This window comes from Moschus berezovskii, chromosome X (genome assembly GCF_049115385.1).
Source record: "Moschus berezovskii isolate FMDL1 chromosome X, NW_MosBer_1.0, whole genome shotgun sequence".
NCBI classification, from domain to species: Eukaryota; Metazoa; Chordata; class Mammalia; order Artiodactyla; family Moschidae; genus Moschus; species Moschus berezovskii.
The window spans coordinates 123,234,617-123,262,534 of NC_142488.1; the positions used below are offsets into that span (position 1 = coordinate 123,234,617).

Here is a 27,918-nt window from a genome sequence, read left to right on the forward strand (position 1 = left end):
CTACATTTAATCTGTTGAAAGTTGGTTAAAGAAATAAATCAGAAGAGGAAACAGTTCCGATTCTTCATGATATTGTGCCAACAAGCAGACAGATCTCGGTTTAATCCTTACCACTTACTAACTGTGCACCTATCTTCTCAAAACATTCATTTTTTTCTCAACAGCAACTCATGTTTACGGAGCACTTGCTATGCCCCAGGCTGTTGTCCCATTATACCTGCACAATCCCATCTAACAAATCCTTACAGTAAGCCTGTGAAGGATGCAACATCATCCCCATTGATCAGTTCAGAAATGTTTCCAAAGTTAAGTAACTTGTCACATAACAAATAAGGAACGGTCAGTCTAACCCAGAACTCTTAGCTATTCTGCTATTTTTGAAGCACTAGGTATACCTCAGTGAGAGACAAAAATTCTTGGCCTCCTTTATTTTATACATAGTAGTTTGAACCTCTTAATCTCCTCCCCCTTATCCTTCCCTCCTCTCTTCACTCTATATTTGAATAAAATGAAAAAATTCTTGCCCTCCTTTGGAGCCTACATTCTAGAAGACATGAAAGAGACAAACAGTGAGCAACAAATACAAATATAAATTACACCTCATGTTAATAGGTTATGTCACTCAAAATTGCCAATAGGTCAACTATTTAGACCTACACAAATGGTAATTTCATATAGTTCAACGTAAGAGAAGGTGGTGGGATCCCCTGATGGTTCAGATGGTAAAAAGCCCGCCTGCCAATGCAGGAGATGTAAGAGACAGGGGTTTGATCCTTGGGTAAGGAAGATCCCTGGAGAAGGAAATGGCAACCCACTCCAGTATTCTTGCCTGGAAAATCCCATGGACAGAGAAGCCTGGTGGGCTACAGTCCATGGGGTCACAAAGAGTCAGACCCGATTTAGCAACTAACACGGAGAAGGTGGTAAGTGCAGCTGGAAAGAAGAGGGTAAGGCAGGTCTGCAGTGGGAGGCAGGATGCAGGGGGGGTAGGGTGGCCTGGGGCACCTAGTAGGGGGTATGGTAATAGGACTTGGGGGTCACCCTCTTCCTGATCCTGGATGTTGCACTCACAGGGCAACATTTACCTCAGACTCACAGGTCACAAAAGTGAGGTAACAAAAGTGAAAATATTCTGCAAACTAGGAAGTTCTAGGACTATAACACATTATTATTCATTATCATTCAAAGTTCCCTGTGGGGAATTACAGCAAACTTTTTAAGGCACAGATATAGCTGGATGGCCTACAAGGTTGCTAGTTCATACTTTACCCGGAGCAGAGAAGCAATGAAGAGTTTTGGCTTAAAACTTACCTTTCTGCTCCCAGAAAACAAAAGGTTTTGTTGTTGTTCTTTAGTCAATAGAGTATTCTCTATCCAAAGAAGGTAGCAGTCTATGTTTGAAAAGCTGTGGAAGTGTAGGTGAAGTTGTGATCGAAACAATTTAACAGAATTACAAAAGAGAGAGCCATGTTATTTTATTTTATTTTTGGTTGGCCCTCTCAGTTTGTGGGATCTTGCTTCCATGACCAGGGATCGAACTTGGGCCCTTGGAAGTAGAAGTGCAAAGTCCTAACCACTAGACCGCCAGAGAATTCCCTGAGCCATGTTATTTTAGCATAGGAAAATATAATAAACTATATACTATGTGTCTAAAATCTAAGGCCTCTGAAGAAGGTCTAGCTCCACCAACCCATTTTAATAGATAATCATTATTTGCTATGTTGGGTAAAGATTACAATTAAACTATCTACTAAAATTTAACAGACAAGGAAAAGGTAGCCAACAGAAAACTAAACTAGGTTAATTTGTAGAGAAATGACAGGTATGCATAATTTCCTTTAAAGAGACAGCCTTTATTTGAAGGATTTTTACTTGAAGAATTCAAAAAGTGGTAGGTTTTTGGAACTTACTGACCTGTATTGAAAAGGAACTGTTGACAAAGATTCACCAGAAATAATCTGAACAAGCAAGAAAATATAGTTAATACTACTGAAACCTACTAAAAAAGTTCCAGGACATACGGTTTCTCTGGCATAACAATACCTCTAAGTGCTGTCATGGATATGAAACTGACTGCTTGTTACTTTTCTAAACACACAGTGGTATAGTTAACAATATTCAATCACTTCTGTTCTTTCCTGAATATATAAAAATTAAAATACCAATTAAAAAACTAATATATTCTTCTCTTTAAATGTTTCTTACAGATACAATTTCCATATTTTCAGTCAATAGTGGTGTGGTTTAAGAGATATTTCATTCACAAGTCAAACAACAATCTACCCAAACGGAACTGATAGTCTTTAGGCTCATAGTGCAAATGAAGAGTTTGGGAATGCAGCAACTGACATTTCTAAAATACAAAACAGATCAAATTCTTAGGAGATACATGCAATAAGCTCTACTAAGCAGCTGGCCACAGAACGAGAACATTGGATCATGTCACTGGTGATTTCAATGGGACGCCAGGTATTTCCAAACTCAACTCGAACTCTCATCTTAGGCTTTGTATTTTGCTTTTCCAGTTTCGCTAATGACACACACGTGCTATAAAATAAAAATTGAGAAATTTACATTAGAAAAGTATCATCTGAAGTGAAAGGCAAGAACAATATTTGGCATGTCTTCTCTGAATAGAGAAGGGGGTTTAGTGAAACCAACAGAGGTCTGTGTGCCTTCCCCATCTTCCTCACGCATGCTCACAAATGCATTCTCCAAATTCCTGCCTCCAGAGGAGGAGGTGGGTATTTGAAGGAGAGTGACTTAAGAGACAGAAACTAGTTCCTTTCTTTCTTATGACACATCCATCATCTGAAATAATAATGGGACGGTTATTGTATATTAAAGCTGTTCAACTGTTGAGCCAGCAAGAAGTGTCACCCTCGCCTGGCCAAGTTCCAGCTCTAAGGATGTCTGTACTTGACTACAGCTTTATGTGACTAATGGGAACCATCAGTCTGTTCGAATTATGAGGTGCTGGAAAGAGAAAACAAGTCTTCCCTTTTGTAAATTTTTATATGGGTTCTGAAAACTGAGAGTGAAGAAAAGAAGCATTACTTACATTCAAGTCCCTGAAGTATTCATTATAGTCAAGGGCATATCCCACAACAAACTTGTCTGGAATTTCAAATCCAACAACTAAAAAGAACCATAATTCATCATTCAGATACAGAAAATATCACTTTCAAATCTAATATGTGTAAACATTCTCTAAAGTAATTCTAAACCACTTCATATAAAACTTGTTTGGGTTAAAGACGGTTAAATGATTGACGAAAAGTAATTCACTTACAGTCTGGTCTATAGCCAACACTTCGAGGGGTCCTTTTCACCAGCAAGCTGTTAATTATAAAATGTGACATGTGACACATGAAGACACCGGAGGGCATTACAGAAGAGAACATGTGTGTTCTGCAACATGGTTTCATCTGCCGTTTAGCATGCTATGGTCAGTTTTCACAAACTCAAAGAAAGACTGTGAAATGGAGAGCAGCATCACAGGGCTCCTGGGCAGGGGCAGCGATGAGTTCACACTACAGATGGGGCCCTTGACTGATCTCCACCTGGGACAGAAGGCAGTGACTGTTCTGAGAGCTGCCCCCTGACTATCCACATGCCCATCAAAGGGCAGCTCATTGGAGGATGAATGGGTGGGGAATGCCAATGAGCAAAGATGATAAGATAAAGGCTCTTAGTCCCAAATCCCCAGAAAACAATCCCCAAGCCACAGATAAGTGGCTTACAAAGAGGCACTTTAGCAAAAAAAACAAAAAAACTACCATGCCAAAGGAGCTGGCATTTACTTTGGAGAGCAGAAACTGCTGGTAGGATGCAGCAACTCTACAAAGGTTAATTTCATAACCCAAATGTTGCCTGCAGAATTTTTTCAGATGCTAAAAAAAAAAAAAAAAAAACTATAATGGTGCTTTGAAAGTCTTTACATATGATAAGGGCAGTCCCAATAAAACTCAAGATTTCACACCTTCAGAGATAAGTATATTAAAAGAGCTGGAAAGGATTATTATTCTCAGAATTATCTGGGAACCTTAAAAAAAATGTAACAGAACTCAGATGCCCAAGCCATACCCCTCACCAATTACATCTGAAGCTCATGGGCAGGGACTTTTAAATTCTCAGGTGAGGGACTTCCTTGGTGGTTCAATGGCTGGGAATTCCTGCTCCAAATACAGGGGGTCCGGGTTCGATCTCTGGTCAGGGAACTGGATCCTATATATCAGAGCTGGGAGTTCACATGCCACAACTCATGATTCCACATGCCGCAGCTGGGGATCAAGGATCCCGAGTGCCATGGCTAGGACCTGGGGCAGCCAAATAAATAAATTAAATTAATAATTATTTTTAAAAAAACATCTCAGATGATTACAATGTGCAGCCTAAGTTGAGAAGCACTAGCCTAAGCCTTTGGAGAAGGAAATGGCAACCCACTCCAGTGATCCTGCCTGGAGAATCCCAGGGACGGGGGAGGCTGGTGGGCTGCCGTCTATGGGGTCACACAGAGTCGGACACGACTGAAGTGACTTAGCAACAGCAGCCTAAGCCTTAGCCTCCAAGAGATCATAGTCTAGTAAGTCCTTCGTGATTCTCCTTCCAGTAATGAGAAGAGACACTTGGACTCGGTTTTCATTTAGAAAGAAAATAACAAATCAATCACAGCAAAACCCCTTCCATCTACCTGAACTCATTCAGGAACAATCCAGAAAAGGTATCATTAAACTCAGTGCAAGCTGTACTAAGAGCTCAGGGGAACTCAGCACCTTATTTTCCTATAGATCTGAATGAAATAATTGGAAGTTATCAAAAAATGCACAGGGAGGATCCCTGTGTCCTTTCTCCAGTTTCCTCCAATGAACATTTCACATAATGTAGCAGATTACCACAACCAGGACATGGACATTGGTGGACTGACCTTGTCCAGCTTTCACCAGCTTTACATGCTCATGTTTATATATGTATAGTTCTAGGCATTTGTATCAAATGTGTGGATTAATGTAACCACCACCACAATCAGGATACAGAACTTTCCATCACACATGGCTTTCTCTTGCTACCTCTTTATTTATAGTCACCTCTAAACATCACCTCCTAACCCTTGGCAAACACTAATCTGTTCTCCATTTCTATCATTTTGTCACTTTAAGAGGTTGTATAAATGGAATTATACAGTATGTACCCTTTTTAAGATTGGCTTTTATTGAACAGTCCCTGATCCTCCTCCAAGTCATTGTGTGGATCAGTAGCTTGTTCCTTTTTAGGGCTGAGTAGGATTCCATGGTAGGGTGGAACACAGTTTAACCAGTCACCTACCAATGGACGTTTTCGTTCTTTCCAGTTTGGGGCTATTACAAATGCAGCTGCCATGAACATCCACACATGGGTTTTTGTGTGGATGCAAGTTCGCATTTCTCTGGGAGAAAAGCCCAGCGTACAGCTGTTGGGAGCTGTATGGCAGATACAAGTTTAGTTTCTTAAGAAACTGCCAAACTGCTTCCCAAAGTGGCTGCAGCATTTGACATGCCTCTCACTTAATAGTTTTTTTATTTGCAATTTAACTTTGAAGTTAAAAGGCTTTCTAGTCATTCTTAACCCTGCTCTGAATAAAAAGAATAAGCTTTATGTTTCCTCTCTTTATGCATAAATCACAGATACACATACACTACACAAACAAATGCACAATATATCTGTGATGTTAAAATGTAATGGCAAGGAAGAGATGAAGAAAAAAAGGTTGAAAAACAACTGACTTGGGTCAAGTCCATCACTAAGAAATGACCTAGGTATTCTTTGAATACTTCACACCTCCAGCAACAGGAAATACCTCTCTCATGAGGCAGTATTCTCAGTTTCTCAGCATATTCCAGGAAAGAGGCACAAAAGAATATCTAGAGAAGTACATACCACGGTAGGTTGACATTTAAAATCCTAAAAGCACTTGTAGAGAAACAAGCAAGTGCACTGATTGGTTTACAGGAAATTGCTTGGAGCACTATAATGCATCATTTCTACACTTCCATCATGCCTGTCCCAAATCCTGATGATAAACTTGCACCAGCTATCAGAAACGCCCTGAAGGACAAACTGCAGACATATGACTCAGTGGAAGGCTTACTCTGATTCAAAGATGTTCAACAAATACTTTGTTCCTTTAAGAGAGGTTTATAAAAACCAGGTAATCATTTAGGGGAAAAAAAGGCAGATCACTATCTGACCCCTACACAAAAATTGCAAATTGGTCAAATTAAAAAAATAATAATATGGAAAAAAAATCCACACAGGAATGTCAGTCGACAAAACACTTAAAATAGTACAGCCAGGTTTCCAGGTTCAAATCTCACCTTTACAGTGATCCAGCTCTGTGCTTTTTGGATAATTCCCTATGGCTTGCTATCCCCATCCGTGAAGTGACTAACAACTGACCTCAAGAGTTGTTGGGGGGGGGAACTATAATTAGGGATAAAATAAACACAGATAGAATAAAGCAAAAGCCAGACAGCATAGGTAGGACCAGGAGGTGAGGCTGATTCAGAAGAAAGGAAGCAGGCACTGTCCATTTTCAATGTAGTTACAAAACAAGATGCAATACACAGGACCACTCCATCACTCAATTGCAGGAGCTAAGGAGCTTCAGGGCCTACCCTTTCCCACCACCTCCTAACTTGTCTTTAGGATCCGTGGTCTCAGTTTTGCAAAGTGGCCCCAAATCTTCTGCCATGCTACCCTGAACAAGTTGGTATCATTATTATATTGTTGAAAAACCAAATATTAATAACATAAGACAATAAGGCAACTGCACTGAAAGGCTTTAAAACATGACGAATGATTTACAAGGACGTTTACTGAGTCCTATTTGAGAGTATATTACTTTTTGAAGATAAAACTAGAGTTGAGAAATTTTTTTTTTTTTACCATTTCTAATAGTCTTTTTTTTTTACAGTTGTACATCAGCAGAGGTATTTAATTACAATTTAAACAATTCTATGATAGCAAAAACCACTACAATATTGTAAAGTAATTACCCTTACAAAGAAGCAAGTACTCTTTTTTCAAGAAGTAGCTTATGTCAAAATGTTACATACATACCTCGCAACCTTGACCATCTTTGGTTTATGCTTCTTGACCAAGGAAAGCAAAGTCTGCATTGTCTTCCCAGTGTCAATTATATCCTTTAAAAACAAAGAAAATATATTTAAATGGCAAATAAAACCATCACAGCTTTAAATTCAGTCATTATACAAACACACACAAAAAAAACAAAATCCCACATATAACTGGAATAATGCCATTTTTTTCAGTGCATTTATTCTCACCACAATTCATACTGAGATATTCTGGAATCTGAAAATCAGTTGGCTTTCAGCAAGCAGTAGGAACGCCGGTCCTCAGGGCTGGATTTTATAGGCACCAAGAGGTCAATGACAGCTAGTTTAAATATATATGCAAGTATGTACACACGTATTTTATTAGAGAGTTGTGGTGCTGCCCTTCATTATAAGAGATTAGATATTTTTTCATAAATTCAAGATGAGGATGCTTTCCTTCCAACTCTTAGACGCGGGTGGTTAAAAGACCACACTGAGAAACACTGTTTTATATCATCTTAAAAGTATCCAACGGACTTCCCTGGTGGTCCAGTGGCTAAGACTCCACATTCCCAAGGCAGGAGCCCGGGTTCCATCCCTGGTGAGGGAACTAGATCCTGCATGCTGTAACTTAAGATTCCGCATGCTACCACTAAGACCAGGTGCAGCCAAGTAAATAAAAACTAAAAAAAAAGTATCCAAAATATTAAGATTTTACCATATAGAATGACTTTACACGAAAGTGAATTTTAGCTATTCAGTCAAAAGTAGGACATTATTCAAAAGAAACCCATCTCTAATTGGGAAAATATTTCTTCAACCATAACCCTAATGTTCCTCAGTGAAAACATTCTCTGCTGCTGCTGCTGCTAAGTCACTTCAGTCGTGTTCGACTCTGTGCGACCCCACAGTCGGCAGCCCACCAGGCTCCCCCGTCCCTGGGATTCTCCAGGCAGGAACACTGGAGTGGGTTGCCATTTCCTTCTCCAATGCGTGAAAGTGAAAAGTGAAAGTGAAGTCGCTCAGTCGTGTGCGACCCCACGGACTGCAGCCCACCAGGCTCCTCCATCCATGGGATTTTCCAGGCAAGAGTACTGGAGAGGGGTGCCATTGCCTTCTCCAAATGTTCTTCAGTGAAAAGATTCTCTACAGATGGTCTAAAGCAGTGCTCACAAAATGAAGCTGTAAGTCATCAGAAACATCAGGGCTGGGGATTTCTGAAAAATACAGATTTCTGGGCTGTGGTAGACAGACTCTGACTCCCACCACCTAGTGGAAACATCGAGAATAATCTCCTGCTCCCAGAGTGTGAGCAGGACTTGTGAAATGACGGAGTAGTCATTTGTGTAACACAAAATGGCTGGAGCAGCCTGGAGAGAGATTCGGCTGGTTTTGAAGAAGTCAGCTGCCATGTGAGAGGGCCATGTGCTAGGACATGAGGACAACCTAGCAAGAAAATGGGGCTACCAGTCTCGCAACCACAGGAACTCAGTTGTAGCAACGATGGGAATGAATTTGGAAGAGAGTACCAGAGTACCATGAACCACAGGTGAGATCAGAGTCCCAGCCTTGATTCAGCCTGATGAGACCTGGGGCAGAGAACTCAGCTACCCTGAACTCAGGCTCCTGATCCCTGAACACTGGGATAATAAATGTGTGCTGTTTTAAGCTGCTTAGTTTGTAGTAATTTCTTAAGTGGCATTACCCTAGACAAAATGAATCAATCTGAAGTGGAATTAGTGAATCTACATTTTAAGAAAGCAACCAATTCCCAGGGATACTCATGTACACAAACCCTTTGGAAAGAGTCTTACTTATTTTTTTAATCTATGAGCTAAAATCTAAGAACCCTGATAACAATAAAAAAAATGAATTAAGGGTTACTGGTGGCTCAGATGGTAAAGAATCCACCTGTAATGCAGGAGGCCTGGGTTCGACCCCTGGGTCAGGAAGATCCCCTGGAGAAAGAAATGGCAACCCACTCCAGTATTCTTGCCGGGAGAATCCCATGGACTGTAGCCCACCAGGCTCCTCTGTCCATGGGGCTGCAAAGAATCGGACCCAACTGAGTAACTAACCATATGCTGCTCTTAAGCCTTACATCATTTTACATAAAAGAGTGAGAATTTATTCTATATAGTACTTTGATGAGTAATTTGGCAATAACAGTCAAATTGAAAATGTACAAATTCTACAACCAAGTCATTCCACTTCTAAGTGCCTGCATCCAGAGGGAACTCAAACACATGCACACGGGACATCACAAAAGGATGCTCTTAGCAATCCTGTTGTAGTAGGAAAAACTGGAAGCAAACTCCCTATTTGTAGGGCAACAAATAGGTTGATTCATACACTGCAATGTTATGACGGATTTTAAGGTCAAGTAACTATATGTCTCAACATGAACCTCAAAACCAATTCTGAGTGAGAATAACAAGTTGCAAGAGAGAACATATAGAGACTATGGGCTTCCCTCGTAGCTCAGCTGGTAAAGAATCCGCCTGCAATGCAGGAGACCCCAGTTTGATTCCTGGGTCAGGAAGATCCGCTGGAGAAGTGATAGGCTACCCACTCCAGTATTCTTGGGCTTCCCTTGTGGTTCAGCTGGTAAAGAATCCGCCTGCAATGTGGGATACCTGGGTTCGATCCCTGGATCAGGAAGATCCCCTGGAGAAGGTAAAGGCTACCCACTCCAGTATTCCAGCCTGGAGAATTTCATAGACTGTACAGTCCATGGGGTCACAAAGAGTCAGACACAACTGAGTGACTTTCACATGTAAATTATCAAAAGATAAGCTTTGCATATGGTTATATATAGTCAACAGAAGCATAAAAACATGGATTGGAATGATATATGTAACTTTAAAAGAAATTTTTAAATTCCAAGCCAAAAAAACAGGAGTAAGATATATGCCATAATGTTTCCACTATCCAGTTTAACTTAAATTACTAAATACTTCTTACAAACAATCTCATTGCCTTATAACACAAGCCCATCACTAAAACTGATGAAAAGGAATTTCTTTCCCTGGGTTACCTTTAGGACTGCGTATACCAAATTAGAAAATCATAAACACCGTATTAAAAATATGTAAAACTTACTTCAACAATCAAAACATTCTGGAAGAAAAAGAGAAATGAAAATCAGTACAATGAATCAGACAGTGTTTCCAATTATAGTTTAAGTCACATCATAACAAACTCTAAGGATTTCTCCAAATTCTTGTTTTAACCTACTTTACTATATCAAACCCTGATTTAAACAAATGGGCCATCTGTTGGGATTTGGAACTCTTTAATATAAAATTTTCACTGCAATGGAATTTTTAAAATAAAATTTGACCCATATGTTCAATTTTTTAAAAGAGTTTCCATTACTTAAACAGAATAATCTCGGGCAAGTTGACAAATTTCTCTGGGCCTCAGTTTCCCATGTAGAAATACACTAATGTGTATTCCAACTATAACATTTGAAAACTATAATTTGTACAATAACTCCAAAATCATGCATTTAACTTACCATATGGAATCCTATTAAAACCCCCATTTTCTTGGTAGGCTGAAACTGATCTGCATGTGCTCATATTCTTGGACTAAACTAAAAAAAGATACCAATGCTTCCTGCTACCATAAACCCTTATCCCAATTTCTACCTCTCAGAATTTTATAGCTGAAAGAACCCTTAGAGGAAATACTGCCTTAACTGTCTAAGGTAGAGAAGAATCCTATCTATTCTTGGGAATGAGGTAGCATTTCACATACTGATTATAATCAGTCATAAGAAGATTCATGGTATATTATTTATTTGTAGTTCTCATTTCTCTGTCACATACCACAGCATCAGGTATGATGTTCTCTATACTTTTCTAAGTCAGTGGTTATCAAGGGAGGTTTGAAAGAAACATTAGAAATTTTTTAAACCTCACATTATTTAATCTATAATTTTATAACTGCATATATTTTATAATATACATTATACTACTATAACAGTTCATATACAATATTCTCTTCCTCATATTACAACTAATTTCTCTCTTCTCAAAAGATACTGTAACCTAAATCTTTAGGAAAATTGAATATACAGTTGACCCTTGAACGACAAGGAGGCTAGGGACACCAACCTTCCACACACTTGAAAACCATATATACTTTTACAGTCGGCCCTCCATAGCCACAGTTCCTCCATATTCACAGATTCAACCAACTATAGATTGTATAGTTGTGTAGTACGGATTGATGGAAAAAAATGCGCATATGAGTGGACTCACACAGTTCAAACCCATGTTGTTCAAGGGCCAACTGCAATCAGTTAATGAACCAATCATTGTTTCACCACCACCATGTGGTTTTCTCAGCATCTTCTCTAGCCCAGCTAGCACATCTGAAGGATAATATTTTCCCATCAGGAACTTTGGCTCACTGATGTGGCAATCAGGACCATGGGATGGAGTTATAGTTTGAAAACAGCATTGAATGATGAGACAGAGAAACTGGAGTCTAGTCTTGGCTCTAATACTAAGTAGCTGCAAAAGCTTGTCTAAATCATAATCAAAGACTTTTAGTACTGTGAGACAGTATACACAAATCAAAGTCTAGAAAGATTAAATATTTGCCACACAAAATTATAGTATCCAGAGTATTGTATCATTACTGTTTAAAAAATAAAAGAATGAGAATTGCAACCATTATTGAGAGTTTATTTTATATCAAATAGCTACCTCTTTACTTAATAAATGAAAAAAAATGAGGCTCAGAGGTCAAATGATCTGCTTAAAGTTATAAAAATAGTCAAGTGGATAGAATTGAAGAGAGGTTTTCAGGGTTCAGGGTTCTCAGCTACTAACTGGGAAAAAAGGGAAAACTACTCATAGAGACAAACTGAAATAGAAAGTCTAAATAATCCATAATCTCACCCCTAAGAAATAACTTCACCCAACTTCTGCATTTTTATTTTTCTCCACAATAAGTGAGCTTACTCTAAGTTATTTCAGAGGCAAAGAACTTGTAAGATCACAGAGCTATGCAGTGGGACAGCCATTAAGTGGGAAAGGCAAGGTCAAATGGAATCAGAAAGTTTTGAAGGTTAGGTCCCTTCCAGCACTAAAAACTGATTCTAGGAGTAAGGGCTTCAAATGACTTCTAAATATGGACAAAGCATGCTGAAAGGGAAGGAGGATATGTCTGGCAGAAAGGGAGAAGAGTCAACAGATTACAATTTCTCCTTTGAAGTTTTCAAAACATGTTGAGGAAGACAACATTAGTTTGGCATGGCCCTGATATGGGACCATAGAATTTGACACAAGTGTTGTATGCTAAAATTGCCTTACAGATACTCGGTCATGTAAGTAAGTTGTAAACATTAAAATCTAAAAACCAGAGGAAGAAAAGAGCTTTGGAGCTAAATAGACCTAAATTTAAATTCAAGTTCTATCATTTGCCAGCTTCCCTGGTAGCTCGTAAAGAATCTGCCTGCAATGCAGGAGGCCTGGGTTCAATCCCTCGGTTGGGAAGATCCCCTGGAGAAGGGAATGGCAATCCACTCCAGGATTCTTGCTTGGAGAATCCCATGGACAGACCATGGGGTCGCAAAGAGTCAGACGTGACTGAGCGAGTAACACTTTAACTTTCTTTCACTCTGCTGGCAGAGTGACTTTGGACAAGTCCTTCAACCTTTCTGAGTCTTAAGTTTCTTGATCTATAAAACGAGAATGATAATATCTACCTCACAGGATTCTTGTGAAACTTTTATAAGTTTATGCCTCTATATTTGGTACTGTGTCTATCAGCAAAAAAAAAATAAAATAACTGGCAACTGAAAAAGAAATCATAGCATTCCATCATTTATCACTGGTTACTCAAAATTCATTTCAGTGTATCAAAAGAATACTATTCAAATATTTTAATAGCTCTATTATCTCAGCTAAACGTCTATACTGGAAGATTTTTGATGTTTTTAAAACTCTTTTTGCGATTCCTTAAAATAACAGTATGTTTGAAGTGTTCGAACTACCAGAAACTGCTGAAAGGGTTCTACACGATTATTATCACTTGGCCCTTTGAACTCTCTGAGGTGGCTGCCAGTGTCGTCCCACCACACATATGGGAGACAGAGAAGTTAAAGAACCTGCCCAAGGTCATGCAGTTATGAAGCACTGAGTCAAGCATTGAATCGAAGTTCTCCAGCTCCAGAACCCACACTCTCAGTCACTACATTATACTGTTTATCTTTTAAGAAACTATGCATGATCTATTTTTAAAAAGGAGGCTTTTCCCTTCATATATTCTTTTGAAGGATCCCAAATTAGATCCCCACAGAAGCATACCAATAGTACTTGGCAACAAGAGATTTGAAGTTTAATGTTGGATTCTGTGGCCTCTTTGCTATATGACCTAGCTTAGATTGTTTCCAAGGGCTAAATAACTTGTGTTTGAGTACATAAATAACTATCTAAACTGCCTCTTGGTGATGGATTGAAAGTGCAGTATGACTCTTGGTATGGAGTGTTCTTTCCTTCTCCCTCAAGATACATACCTTTCCCTAAGAGGAAGTTTATCTATGAGCTTGCCTCAAGAAATGAGAAAAACATCAAATAAACAACCTAACCTTACACCGAAGAGAACCAGAAAAAGAACAACAACAAGATACATACCTTTCCAGTTAAAGTTGAGAGATCATCTCCACCAATTACTTTTATGTCGCCTGTTGACTGGTCGTTCTAATTAAAAAAAAATGTATAAATATACGTGTATATCCTTCCATATAATAAACACACATTTCAAGTTATCAAATGGGAAACAGGAGATTTAAGAAGTTAGCTATCTCATGTCACAGCATTATGATACTCTAATAATTCTGTTTCTAGAAATGAATGACAAAAAATTAAGAAGTTCTAATTGGTCATTACTGATGTGATGCTTTGAAGAGTCCTAAAAATGAGGCACACGCATTTTTGAATGGGCAGTATTACAGCAGTCACCCATGTTCAGTCTTAGTAATTTCTGAACCATGAAAGAATTTATTAGCATGACAGGTGTCTGGTTCTGGCCCTGGACCATTCCCATGAGTCAATCAAACTGTAGAGTCTGGTCTATATCATACTCAACTCCAAAGATATCTCCCTCAAAAGTGTAGCTGGGGCCGAGGCCATCTTCAGCACAGTCTGGGAAATCAGGTCTTTAAAGCATACCTCTTAGGCTCCCAGTTTTCTGCTATCACAAAATCTAGTAGAAACCATTAAACGAGTTTCAAAAAGGAATGCTCCACACCCACTCGAGCTGGTGCTGATAATGATCGTAATTCAGCTGTGCTGGATTCAAGACAGAAAACTAGTGAAAGAACAGTGAACGAAAGAGCTTGGACTTGCACTACCAGAGAGCAAACCATGCCAAAGTTCTGCCAGTTAAAATGGTGCTGCACCAGCACAGTGACAGACAAAGAGACCAAGGAACAGAATGGAGCCCAGAAACAGACCCAGAGATATGAGGATTTGATACATGATATGGTTTTTCCTGTGGTCATGTATGGATGTGAGAGTTGGACTGTGAAGAAAGCTGATCGCCGAAGAATTGATGCTTTTGAACTGTGGTGTTGGAGAAGACTCTTTAGAGTCCCTTGAACTGCAAGGAGGTCCAACCAGTCCATTCTAGAGGAGATCAATCCTGGGTGTTCATTGGAAGGACTGATGCTAAAGCTGAAACTCCAATACTTTGGCCACCTCATGTGAAGAGCTGACTCACTGGAAAAGTCTCTGATGCTGGGAGGGATTGGGGGTGGGAGGAGACGGGGACGGCAGAGAATGACATGGCTGGATGGCATCACCGACTCGATGGACATGAGTTTGAGTGAACTCTGGGAGTTGGTGACAGACAGGGAGGCCTGGCGTGCTGTGATTCATGGGGTCGCAGGGAGTCGGACACGACTGAGCGACTGAACTGAACTGAAAGATGGTTATTTCAAGTCAATAAGAAAAAGATGAATTATTCAATAAATGGCGTTTCATCAACTAGTAATCCATTTGGGAAAAAAATAATGTATGATCCCTACCTCATAGCATACACAAAAATAAATTCCAGATGGATTACAATCTAAACATAAAAAATAAAGCCATAAGCAGACCAGAAGAAAACACAGAATATTTTCACATTCTCAACAAAACTTGGAGACAACCAACATGTCTATCAACAGGGAATTATTTAAATTAAGTTCACCCACACAGTGTAATACTGTGCAGCTATTAAAAAGAATCTGACAATCTGTAAATACTGTCATGAACAGTAACTAAAACACCAAGCTGTAGAGCAATCTGCTGCCTATGAAGCCATTTCTGTTCAGCATTGTTTAAAAGCTTATAACTGCAATTACCTCTGACAAGGGATAAGAAGACTTTCTACTTTTACATGTAGGAATACTTCAGAGATATTTTGGGTTTGGTTCCAGACCATCACGATAATATGTATGTTGCAATAAAGTAAGTCACACATATTTTTTGGTTTCTCAATGGACATAAAAGTTACATTTACACTGTACTGTAGTCTATGAAGTATGAAACAGCATTATGTCTGAAAAACAATGTACATTCCTTAATTTAAAAATACTTTATTGCTAGAAAATGTTATCATTTATACGTGGAATCTTAAAAAAAATGGTACAAATGAACCTGTTTACAAAACAGAAATAGACTCTAAGATGTAGAAAACAAACTGAGGCTTACCAGGGGTAAGGGGGGGAGAGGGATACATGGGGAGATTAGGATTGACATATGCACACTACTATATATAAAATAGATAATAAGGACCTACTGTGTGCAGCGCAGGGAGCTCCACTCAATACTCTATAATGGCCTCTATGTGAAAAGACTAAAAAAAAAAAATGGATATATGCCTATGTGGGGCTTCCCAGGTGGTACTAGTGGTAAAGAATCCGCCTGGTAGGCAAGATGGGGGTTTGGGAATTTCCCCCGGAGGGCGTGGCAACCCACTCCAGTATTCTTGCTTGGAGAATCCCACGGACAAGGGAGCCTGGCGGGCTATAGTCCATAGGGTTGCAAAGAGTCAGACACAACTGAAGCAACTTAGCATGCACGCATGCATATGCGTATGCATAACTGATTCACTGCTGTACACCTGAAACTAACACAACATTGTAAATCAACTATATCCCAATAAAAATTAATTCAAAAGAAAATAGTGACAGCAAACACTGTGGAGGATGCAGAGAAACTGGATCATTTATACTTTATGTGAGTATAGAATGGTACAGGCACTCTGGAAACCAGCAGTTTCTTTAAAAATAAAACACGAAACTATGGTACAACCTCCCCCCAAAATATATATAAATAAAAATTCTAACCATCATCGAAGCCTTCAGTGAGTCTTAATCTTTTTGTAATGGTAACATCAAAGATCACTAATTACAGATCACCATAACGAATATGATAATAATGAAAGCTTGAACTATTGTGTGAATTACCAAAACGTAATTCACAGATGCAAAGAGTACAAAAGTGTTGCCGTAAAAATGGCATCGATAGACTTGCTTGACACAAAACTGCCAAAAACCTTCAATTTATTTTTAAAAATGCACTATAAAATGAAGCACTATAAAACAAGGTGTGCCTGAATGCTTCTATATACATGTCCATATTTGATGGCAGTGTTATTTTTGAAAAACACAAATGCACCAACAGAACACAGTGATGCAAACTAATATAAGATACAAAAGTATGACTTCCAATATCAAAAAACCCTTGCATATCACTTCTCATCTCCACCTCTTATTCTAACTAACTTAAAACCTAGAGTTTCAAACACAGACTAGAAAACAAAAAGTGTACAAAACCTGAAGCTTTCAATGAGCACAACAAATCAAGATAAACAGCGACATCTTCTGTTGAAATGTGGTATTACACTCCAACTTCAATTGACCCTTTTGTACAGAGGAAACATCTGAGAACTGAAAAGTATGGAAAGTATGAAATCATGGAAAAAACCCTGTGATCTAAAGGCGATGGTAACAGGGAAACAGACAAGAGAACTCCAAGTATGCAAGACACTGCTGCTCTGGTAGATCTAAATCTCCATATTCGTGTTTGCCCCAAGGGTTTTAGCTTCTAAGGCTTCTTTGATGAAACACAGACAACTTTTAAAATGCAGGCTAAAACAGAACATTCATTTAAGAAAAATGTTACAGTCCACTGTGCTAGAATACAGGTACATGTTCCCAAATCGCATACAAATGACAACCATGAATCCATTACCCCACCAGAGGATTTTCCCTCACTCCCTTCATTCCCATCTAGGACAAGGCTCCCACTGTCTCCCTGCTGCATTTCATTACTGAGTGACTCTCAAGTACTTCATCCTTCATGAGATGATGGTACTGGCACAGGAGAGCCCAGTCAGTCCTTAACTCAGAATGTCACTGTCCACTACATAAAATTCCCAGAGAAGCTCTTTGGGTTTACAAATATATACCCTTAGTGTCTGTGCTTCCATGTTATCAAACTTTCTTTCTTTTTAAAAAAATATTTATATAGCTGCACCAGGTTTCAGCTGTAGCATGGGAACTTTTAGTTGCAGCATGTAGGATCTAGTTCCCCAACCAGGGATCGAACCCAGGTCCCCTATATTGGGAGTGCAGAGTCTTAGCCACTGGACCACCAGGGAAATCCCTCAATTTTTTAAATAATAAAATTTGTGGTCTCACGGGGCCAAACGTGACTACTTCCTTCATGTTCTATGAGTCAGGGTGCTTGTATAAAACCTAAGCTGCGCAACAAGGACTGCTGCTGCTGCTAAGTCACTTCAGTCGTGTCCGACTCTATGCGACCCCATAGACGGCAGCCCACCAGGCTCCCCCATCCCTGGGATTCTCCAGGCAAGAACACTGGAGTGGGCCGCCATTTCCTTCTCCAATCTGTGAAAGTGAAAAGTGAAAGTGAAGTCGTGTCTGACCTTCAGCGACCCCATGGACTGCAGCCTTCCAGGCTCCTCTGTCCGTGGGATTCTCCAGGCAAGAGTACTGGAGTGGGGTGCCATTGCCTTCTCCGCACAACAAAGACTACATCAAAGTAAAAATCTACAGGCAAGGATGAGAAAGTACACTTTTGACCTTTCTGTTAGAGTTTCTGTATACCGTGGACAGTTCATATCCCCATTCCTGCCAATTTAAACTGAACAAATTCTTTCTCCCATCAGTGTCCAATGGTCTTAGTTCAATAGGCAGGAAAAAGGCATAAATCACTTCACTTGCTTTATATATATATATAAATAGGTTTACAGAAGATAAGCTTTAGACCACATCAAAGTAGTACTTTACATTTAAACTTCAACTGTTCTGGAGAAAAAAGCATACCTTAAAGCAATTGACTAAATACATACAGACTGAAAGTACTGACCTCTTCTTAGAAGAGATACTTTAAGAAACTACTCCAATATTTTCTGCATTTTTCTTTACCAAACTCACTCAAAAAGCCAGCTTCTTACAAATAACAAATAGTTATAAGTAATTTGCACCTTTCATGTATTAAATAGTTGGCCTAATCAAGCTATGAATCAAGTGACCTCCAAGATTAAGACTGAAACTTACAGCTTTATGAATCTTGATTATAATTGAGGAAAAATCCCATAATTGGTAAAATGAATTGTCTTTGCATGCAAAACTGATGAAGAAATAATAGGAAGCCTATATCAGAGGATCCAAGTCAGTTAAAAAGTTTTCCCAAGTTAGACTCTTCTGCACAGAATTAAAGGCCTCGGTTCAAATCAAAAGCCTGCACGATCTTGGGTAAGTCACTTAATCCCTCTGCCCCTCATTGTTCTCAAATGTGTTGTTGCTGTTGTTCAGTTGTGTCCAACTCTTTTGCGACCCCATGGACTATAGCCTGCCAGGTTCCTCTGTCCGTGGGATTTCTCGGGCAAGAATACTGGGGTGGGTTGCATTTCCTTCTCCAGGGGATCTTCCTGACCCAGGGATCAAACCTGTATCTGCTGTGGCTCTTGTGTTGGCAGGTGGATTCTTTACTGCTGAGCCACCAGCAAAGCTCTCCCAAAATGTACATTGAGATAATTTCTGACTCAAAAAAGTTTTCTACAAGATTTAAAATCCTAAGAACAATTTCATTTTAAGGTAAGCCATTTAGTCCGAACACATCATAAATTAGGCTAATTTTTTCTTTGATTATGACCCACAAAAAATTTACTCATCTGACAACTTTCCCTCCTGAGGCTTTTTATTTATTTTTCATTGGAAGGTAATTGCTTTACAATGTTGTATGGGTTTCTGCTGTACATCAACATGAATCAGCCATAGGTATACATATGTCCCCGCCCTCTGGAACCTCCCTCCCACCTCCCACCCCATCCACCTCTCTACGTTGTCACAGAGCACCAGATTTGAGCTCCCAGCATCACATAGCAAATTCCCACTGGCTATCTATTTTACATGTGGTTATTTATATGCTTCCATGCTGCTCTCTTAATTCGTCCCACCCTCTCTCCTTCCCCCGCTGTGTCCACAAGTCTGTTCTCTATGTCTGCGTCTCCACTGTTGCCCTACAAATAGGTTCATCAGTACCATTTTTCTATATTCCATGCATATGTTAATACACGATACTTGTTTTTCTCTTTTTGACCTACTTCATTCTGGATAACAAGGTCTGGATTTATCCACTTCACTAGAACTGACTTTATGGCTGACTAATATTCCATCGTATACATGTTCCACAACTTCTTTATCCATTCATCTTGTTGGTGGATATCTAGGTTGCTTCCATGTCCTAGCTACTGTAAACAGTGCTGCAATGAAGCTTGGGGTACATGTGTCTTTTAAAATTGTGGTTTTCTCGGAGTATATGCTCTTGGAGAAGGAAATGGCAACCCACTCCAGTATTCGTGCCTGGAAAATCTCATGGACATAGGAGCCTGGTGGGCTACAGATCATGGGGTCACAAAAGAGCTGGACGTGGCTTAGCAACAACAACAACAAGGTATATGCTCAGTAGTGGGAGTGCTGAGTCATATGGTAGTTTTAGTACTAGTTTTTAAAGAAATCTCCACACTGTTTTCCATAGTGGCTGTCTCATTTTTTTTAAATTAAACTATTTCAGTAAAAAAAAAATACTACAAAATTGAACTCACAATAGAGAAAATACATTTGCACACTTACTAACTGCTTTTTTTTTAAATATCATAGCTCTTTAGTGATACAAAAGGTCACTGAATATATAACATTTTATTTTGGAAGGATATATATACACATCTTAATACCTCCTGAAATTGACATATGACAATTGCCAGCAACTTACAGCTATAACTGACAGTGTCTTCTTTCTTAGCAGTACAAAAAGTAGTGGTAAATTTAAAATCGAGGCTATCTTAGATTTAAACATGGTATCTGGAATCCCTAGACAATTTCTCAACTAGGCAGTAAGCAAATAAAAATTTGAATAGCTAGTCTAAAAGTATGTAAACTATAATATGTGTGTGTATACACAGAAAATTCTTCAAAATATTAAAATTAAAAGAGGTACTGGAATTTAATTCCTTTATAATTTTTTATGGTTGTATGTTCTTTTACAGGGTTTTTTAAATCAGAAAAATTTACTTTCATTCTGAAGAAAAACTATCTTAGGGTGTGTTAACACTATTATGGCTGTTCATATATCCGGGAAAATTTAATAGTTCGTGGAGCGTTTCTTTAGGATAAGTACAGATCAGTTAATGTTTAATTTACTACTTCAAAGTGGTGAAGATTACACTAATGTTATTGTTACCGATGCTACAAATAATTTTAAATGTCTATTTTATGATTATATCAAATTGTTTTATAATATGCACATGGAAATATCTTCCACAACAAGTTGATGAATTATTAAAAGAGGGTAGAAACGTTACTTCAAATCAACAAAGTATATATGGTTTTCCTAATTTCTATTGTTTAGTAGTAAATCTACACAAAATGTCACATAAAATAGAACAGATAGTTTTTTTCTCTATGGGAAAATTTACCTAAATGTTTGTTTTAATTATGTTCAAGATTTCAACACTTTTTATCAGTTGAGGAGTTCAGCTTAACAATCCTCTAAGATCTAAAACTAACAGGAAAAAACTAGCAATTCCTTGGTGGTCCAGTGGTCAGGACTCCACACTTCCACTGCGGGGGCACAAGTTCAGTCTCTGATCAGGGAACTAAAATCCTGCATGCTGTGTGGTATAGCCAAAAAAACGGAATTAAAATAATGTTACTACTGCTTCAAATTGCTCTATGACCATAAATATACTTAAAAAGAAAATATTAAACTCCCTTCATTTTTTAATGAGCTTTCTTTTCAAAGAAAGAACATTCTGCACAAGTCTCCAGAGTAATGAAGTAGAAGTCATAAAGTAACAAAACTGATTTTTATGTGTATGTGTGTGGGCAGGAGGATTCTTAAGAAGATCAAAAAGAGAAATCATGCCCTGGACTGTGAGCCTCTAAGCAACAACATATTAAAGTCAGTTATATTGACTAGAATTAAATCTTAGTGTAAATCAGCAAAACAACTTCTGTTAAGTAAAAATCCAAATTTTGCATTTAAGCAAGTCTTTAATTCAAGCAAGACTTTGACAAATTAAAATGAGTTTATAATTACAAAGTAATGTCATGATATATAAGCACAAACATTTTTTAACAGGATAGGGAAACAGTCTATGATGATACTTAAATAGTTGTCCAATCACCAGTAGGACTGATAAAAATGGGGGAAAGGTCAAAGACTTGGGTCAAATAGATGATTAACGAAAAGAAAGGAGGCTGAAAGTTAAATGTAGATAAGCGGTCCTTATTTCCAAATGAAAGTGTAAACATAAGGCCATTTCTACAAAGATGCCCTACAATACTGATTTATGAAACAGAAAAAGATCAGACATTCATTCTAATCCTTGAAGAAGCTAGGGGAAAAAATCTATTATTTAGGGAAAACAGTAACTCTCAGGAATTACAATGCCAACATGAAACCAGAAAAAAGGCAACAGTATGAAGTAATAAAAATCAAACATACGGATGATGAAATTCACATGAAAAGAAGACATGGATTTTGGTTCACCCAACAAGCATCAATAATGCTTACTTTGTCAATGTTCTGAAGCATTTGAGACTGTGTGACACAGAGTGACTGTGACTCAAAGGTGGTTTCTTTAATTTGCTAATGCTCGCACTCCAACACGCTTTCTAAGGGACAACTGCTAACCCTCCTTATTACTTACAACTAACTCCAAATGCCACGGACTCCCTTGCAAGTCAATCTAGATCCAGAGAGGATATCTGCCACCAGTAAACAGAGGATCCCCGAAGTCCCAAGAGCAATTCCTCAAGGGGGTTTTAAAAATCCAGAAAACTGAAACTAAACCAAAAAACTTTAAAATAAATATAGGCTTTGGGGGAGAATGGATGCGTGTATATGTATGGCTGAGTCCCGTCACTGTTCAGCTGAAACTACCACAACATTGTTAATGGGCTATAACCCAATACAAAATAAAAAGTTAAAAGTTTGAAAAAAACTAAAATAAATACTGGCGACTGTATAAGGCAACTAGTTTGAAAAAGACAATATTCACTTGGATATAAAGTACTAGGGCATATATTAGAAAAGCTCAGTAACCATGTAAAATGAACATGTAAGTATAGTCTGAAGAGCTTCAAAACATATAGGAAAACCTACTGCTGCCATGGGTTTTGCTGGTTTTGTTTTTTATTTCAGCAAAACATAGTGCTTCACAATAAATTCATGTTAATCTGAATTTTAGAATCCATGTAGTTTTGTTTTTATTAATATAGATCAATTGTGATTCTTGTATAAAATTTATAAACAAAAGGAATTTATGCATAATCAGTTAAAGCTGATACATACAGGATACATATAATAAAAATGCCATGTTTATTTTAAACATGTATGAAATATACTTACACAGTAGCTCTTCAGTCTGATAAAATCTACAGTCATAGGAATGGATCTGTCACTATTTCTGTTCAGTGCTTTGATGTAATCCAACAGGTCGGCAAAGAACTTATAGCCCCCCTTGAGCACACAGAGGGCCACGATGTGATGGCCACCCATCTCCTTCATCACATCTCGAGCCAGTCGTTCAGTCCTATAGAAATTAAAATCAGTAATTTAATAGAAATTAAATTATATTATTAAAAAAAAAACATTTAAACTTTATGGGAATTCCCCAGCAGTCCAGTGGTTAGGACTCCATGCTTTCACGGATGAGGGTCTGGATTTGATCCCTGGTAAGGGAACTTGGATAACTTCCCTGGTGGCTCAGACGGTAAAGCGTAAAGCCGAGGGGAGTGGACAAACATTAAAAAAAAAAAGAGGAGGTTCAAGTCAGTAAACCTATGGCTGATTCATGTTGATATATGGCAGAAACCAACACAATATTGTAAAGCCATTATTCTTCAATTAAAAATAAGTTCAAAAAATATGAATAAATAAATAAAATCAATGCATTACAAATGTAAAAGAAAGGATTAAGCTTCCATAAAACACGTTCTCTGCCCCCATTAAGTCTGCTGCTGCTGCTAAGTCACTTCAGTCGTGTCTGACTCTGTGCGACCCCATAGATGGCAGCCCACTAGGCTCCCCTGTCCCTGGGATTCTCCAGGCAAGAATACTGGAGTGGGTTGCCATTTCCTTCTTCAATGCATGAAAGTGAAAAGTGAAAGTGAAGTCGCTCAGTTGTGTCCGACTCTGTGTGACCCCATGGACTGCAGCCTTCCAGGCTCCTCCGTCCATGGGATTTTCCAGGCAAGAGTACTGGAGTGGGGTGCCATTGCCTTCTCCACCATTAAGTCTATCTGTGCTCATAAAGCGAAGGTAAAAATTTCAAAAACCTTCAAAATCAATGTGTACTATAACATCTATCATGAAAATTTTAAAAAAGCAAATTAAAATAAGTTACAATTTCACCTATCAAACTGGTAAATTCTGATAATACAATATTAGAAGAGATGGTGAGGAAAACAGCACTCTCATATACCACTGGGAGTATAAATTAATATAAGTTTCTGGAGGATACTCTGACAGTATCAAAACATTCAATAAACACCTTCCCCTTGGCCCAAAATTTCCCCATGGATAAAGTTAACTGCCCAAATATCTGTAAAAGGATGTTCCCTTCTAGTATGATCTGTAAAAGCAAAATAATGGAGACATCGTGCATCCATCAATAAGGAACTGGTTATATCAATTATGGTACAGCTATAAAGTGGAATGCCATAAATATATTTTAAAGGTTGAGACAGCTCCAGATGTACTAATCTGAAAAAAATGTCCAATAAATTGCAGATCTATACAACAGCAATACTCTGTTAAAATATATGGTATACATACATAGGCAGTGAGTAGGGAAGAAATGTGTACAGGAGACTGAGAGAACTTTACTCTTCATGTTTAAGCATCTAGAGTTAGGATATTTTAGAATATAGTTATAACAATGATATATAATCTTAGAATAAAAAAGAACAGCCAGACACACAAGACAAGCATTTAAATAGTGAAGTTTTTCACTGCAATTCATTTAACAGAAAATTTTCAAGCTAGTATGCATAATAATAAAAATATGACCTTGACTTCCCATGATTGAGCCCCAGTCCATTACCATGTTCAGGGCTGAGAAATCAAAGACTTTGTGACTAAAGTTCATTCTTCCAGTTTCCCTTCAATATTTACGTTATTCTACTCCATACATATTCTCGGTATACCATGACTTATACTGGGTTATTCGTAAGTTCTCCTCCCCTCCCTTTTTTGTCAAGAGGGCTTCTAAAATAGAAAGCATCAATTATGTGAAGAGCTGGCCTAGTTTATGTTCAAATATCAACTACTTAAAACAGTTGCTGACACTAGAAATTAATATAAGAAAAGACAAAATTCCAACTTGAGATCATACTAACCTGTCCATAATTAGTCCATGAGGAATAAACACTCTCTCCAAATCCTCAACATAATGATTGGGTATACAAAATAAATCTAGGTCATAACCTGGTTCATCATCGCTAATCTGAAAAAGAAATACAGCTGTGTTAATGACAGCATTTCAGGATACAAACACTTGATTGGATTTAAATGTTTAAAAACCTTAGTCTATCACAGAAATTTAGATATTATGAGATATCTTGTGTGTTGTTTCCAACTCTGTGACCCTATGGACTGTGACCAAGAACTTTCTGTAACTTCATAGGTATAATGAATTGTAGTTATAGAAGAAATCAATCACATGTTTCAGAGATGAACAGTTAAGATTACAGAAGTAGAATGACATGAAAATTTCTTTAGTTCAGCAGAGAAGAAAAACTTTAAATAGCTAAGACAAATATGGCAAAATCTTGATAATATTATAAACATAGGTGATAACTATATGGAGATCAATTATACTTTCAATATGCTCTCCACTTTTGCATGTTTGAAAATTTAGTAAAAAATTTTGAATACACTATAATCTAACAAGTTAAAATATCACAGTGAACAAGAAAAATTGATGTTCCCTAACTCAAATCAAAATAGTCTCATCTCACAGTAGGGAAAAAAAAAACCCACCAAAGAAGCTAAGTGATTCCTTAAAAATCCACACTTGTATAAGTCTGAGATTGTTAAACTCATGAGGAGCCTTCAAACTAGACACTCTAAGATTGTTTGAGTAGGACCACATATTGGTCATCTTGGTATGTCTAGTTCCTGGAAAATAAAATATTAATAACACTGAGGACGTGGTACCTGTGGTGGTAAAATATACTATGACTACAGCTTTCTAAATTTTATATATGAACCTATACACACAGAGGACTTCCCAGGCTAGTAGTAAAGAACCTGTCTGTCAATGCAGGAGATGCAGGTTCAATCCCTGGGTCAGGAAGATCCCCTAGAGGAGGAAAAGGCAATCCATTCCAGTATTCTTGCCTGGAGAATCCCATGGACATAGGAGCCCGGTGGGCTATAGTCCAAGGGTCACACAGAGTCAGACACAACTGAAGTGATTTAGCATGCATACACACAGAAAAACTATAATAAAATCACAAAAACCTTTATCTTGGGGAGTGGAGTTATACTGATTTTATTTAGCTATATATTTCAAATTGTCTTCTATGAGTATATATTGCTTTTTAAAAATTCAAGCTCTCATTAATTAGTTGTGGTAGTATGTCTTTTCATGTATAATATGAAAAGCATAGGGAAATTTTCTAAGATATATTAAAACCAAATCTATAAATAAAAAATTATAATAGAAATAAACGGAAGCCAAGAAAAAAAGGAAAGGTTGGTATGCAAGAATATACCAAACAATGGTCAACTGTAAGAACTGGGGACCTGCCACTTTCTGCACATTAATCTTGACTTGAGTTTTTTTCATTGTCAATTTCACTTTCTTAAAAAATTATAGTTTCTTTATAATTTCTATTTGGCGTTATATTTAAAACTTCTTCAGCACCTGGCCAGTTAACTCAATTGGTTAGAGTGGTGCTAATACAGCTTCTTCCAAAGACACCAGCCAGAATTATAATATTTCGTTTCACATTTTATTCAAGATGGAATATCTTTCAAATCACATTCAAGAAGATGATGACATGAACTTTGGCACTTGGCAAGAAATATTGGTCAAATCATAATTAAATCTTGCCAAGTCAGTTATTATCTATTGAGCATCTCCTGCTCCAGTCAGCACTGTGTTAGATGCTTAAGGACAAGTGGCTTGGTTTTCAATAAATTTTTAAGATGCATCTATTATCCACAGAATTGATAATTATATTTTAAGAAATTTGAAGTTCATGCCGTCTTTCCTTCAGTCCCCAGAGCTCTGAGTTTTCCAGACTTTGGTGGAGTTTCAAGTGCTGTCAGAGTGGTAGTAGTTGCACGCCACTTCCGTCTGGAGCTGTGGCCAGGAGGCTGGCGGTCATCTGGGCAGGTGGACATGCCCACGGGCAAGGTCCAGCAGCATGCAGAGCACAGGCACTCGCTGGGCGTGCAGTCTGAAGTCAATATTGGTTTGTTTTAAAAACAAACATGTATTACTTTCATACGCAGGGGGGGAAATCCTACTTTGGGTATGGGAGAAAGATTATGCCAGATCCTCTAGGGTGAAGTACTAACGTATCCACTCAGCATTCACATCAGGCTTATTTCAGAAGACATTACTACAAAAAGAATGGGAATGGGACATCTGTGACACCTACACAAGTATTTTGAGTATTATTTTTATAATGCTTCATAACAAGCAAGGTATTGCTTTTCTAAATGTTATAAACTGAAATCTAATTAAAGTTTTGAGAAAAGGAGAGGTAGACCTTGCTAGATCCTATGAGAGGATAAACATTCGTGTTAGGCTTGTCAGACTAGATCTGCTATTACCTGACAAGAATGAAAATGTACCATTTCAGAGTGCTTTAAAATCAAGATCCACAGCACCAAAATGGCTTCCCTTTCTCCCAGTTACTCACTGCTCTGTCACAAGCATAAACCAGGACCCACCCAGGACTCTGAAACATGCAACACTTTTACAGAAGACTACTGCTTCTATTTCTGCTTCATTGACTATGCCAAGGCCTTTGACTGTGTGGATCACAATAAACTGTGGAAAATTCTGAAAGAGATGGGAATACCAGACCACCTGACCTGCCTCTTGAGAAACCTGTATGCAGGTCAGGAAGCAACAGTTAGAACTGGACATGGAACAATAGACTGGTTCCAAATAGGGAAAGGAGTACGTCAAGGTTGTATACTGTCACCCTGCTTATTTAATTTATATGCAGAGTACATCATGAGGAACGCAGGGCTGGAAGAAGCAC

The 27,918-nt window shown here is 38.2% G+C and overlaps 1 protein-coding gene across 2 annotated transcripts; it reads right to left on the bottom strand.

The window, feature by feature from the left end:
* Window positions 1-1,810: 1,810 nt before the first annotated feature.
* Window positions 1,811-27,649, bottom strand: HPRT1 (hypoxanthine phosphoribosyltransferase 1). Of its 2 annotated transcripts, XM_088833615.1 has the most exons (9): window positions 25,676-27,649; window positions 25,033-25,139; window positions 23,042-23,225; window positions 13,748-13,813; window positions 10,200-10,217; window positions 7,099-7,181; window positions 3,293-3,339; window positions 3,062-3,138; window positions 1,811-2,547 (listed from the first exon to the last, which is right to left on the bottom strand). In XM_088833615.1, the coding sequence occupies exons 1-9, from the start codon at window positions 25,736-25,738 to the stop codon at window positions 2,500-2,502; spliced, it is 693 nt and encodes a 230-aa protein (XP_088689741.1). In that variant the 5' UTR covers window positions 25,739-27,649; the 3' UTR covers window positions 1,811-2,499. The 2 variants fall into 2 exon arrangements, with proteins under 2 accessions (XP_088689741.1, XP_088689742.1); XM_088833616.1 differs by lacking the exon at window positions 10,200-10,217 and having other exon boundaries at window positions 25,676-27,646.
* Window positions 27,650-27,918: the final 269 nt, after the last annotated feature.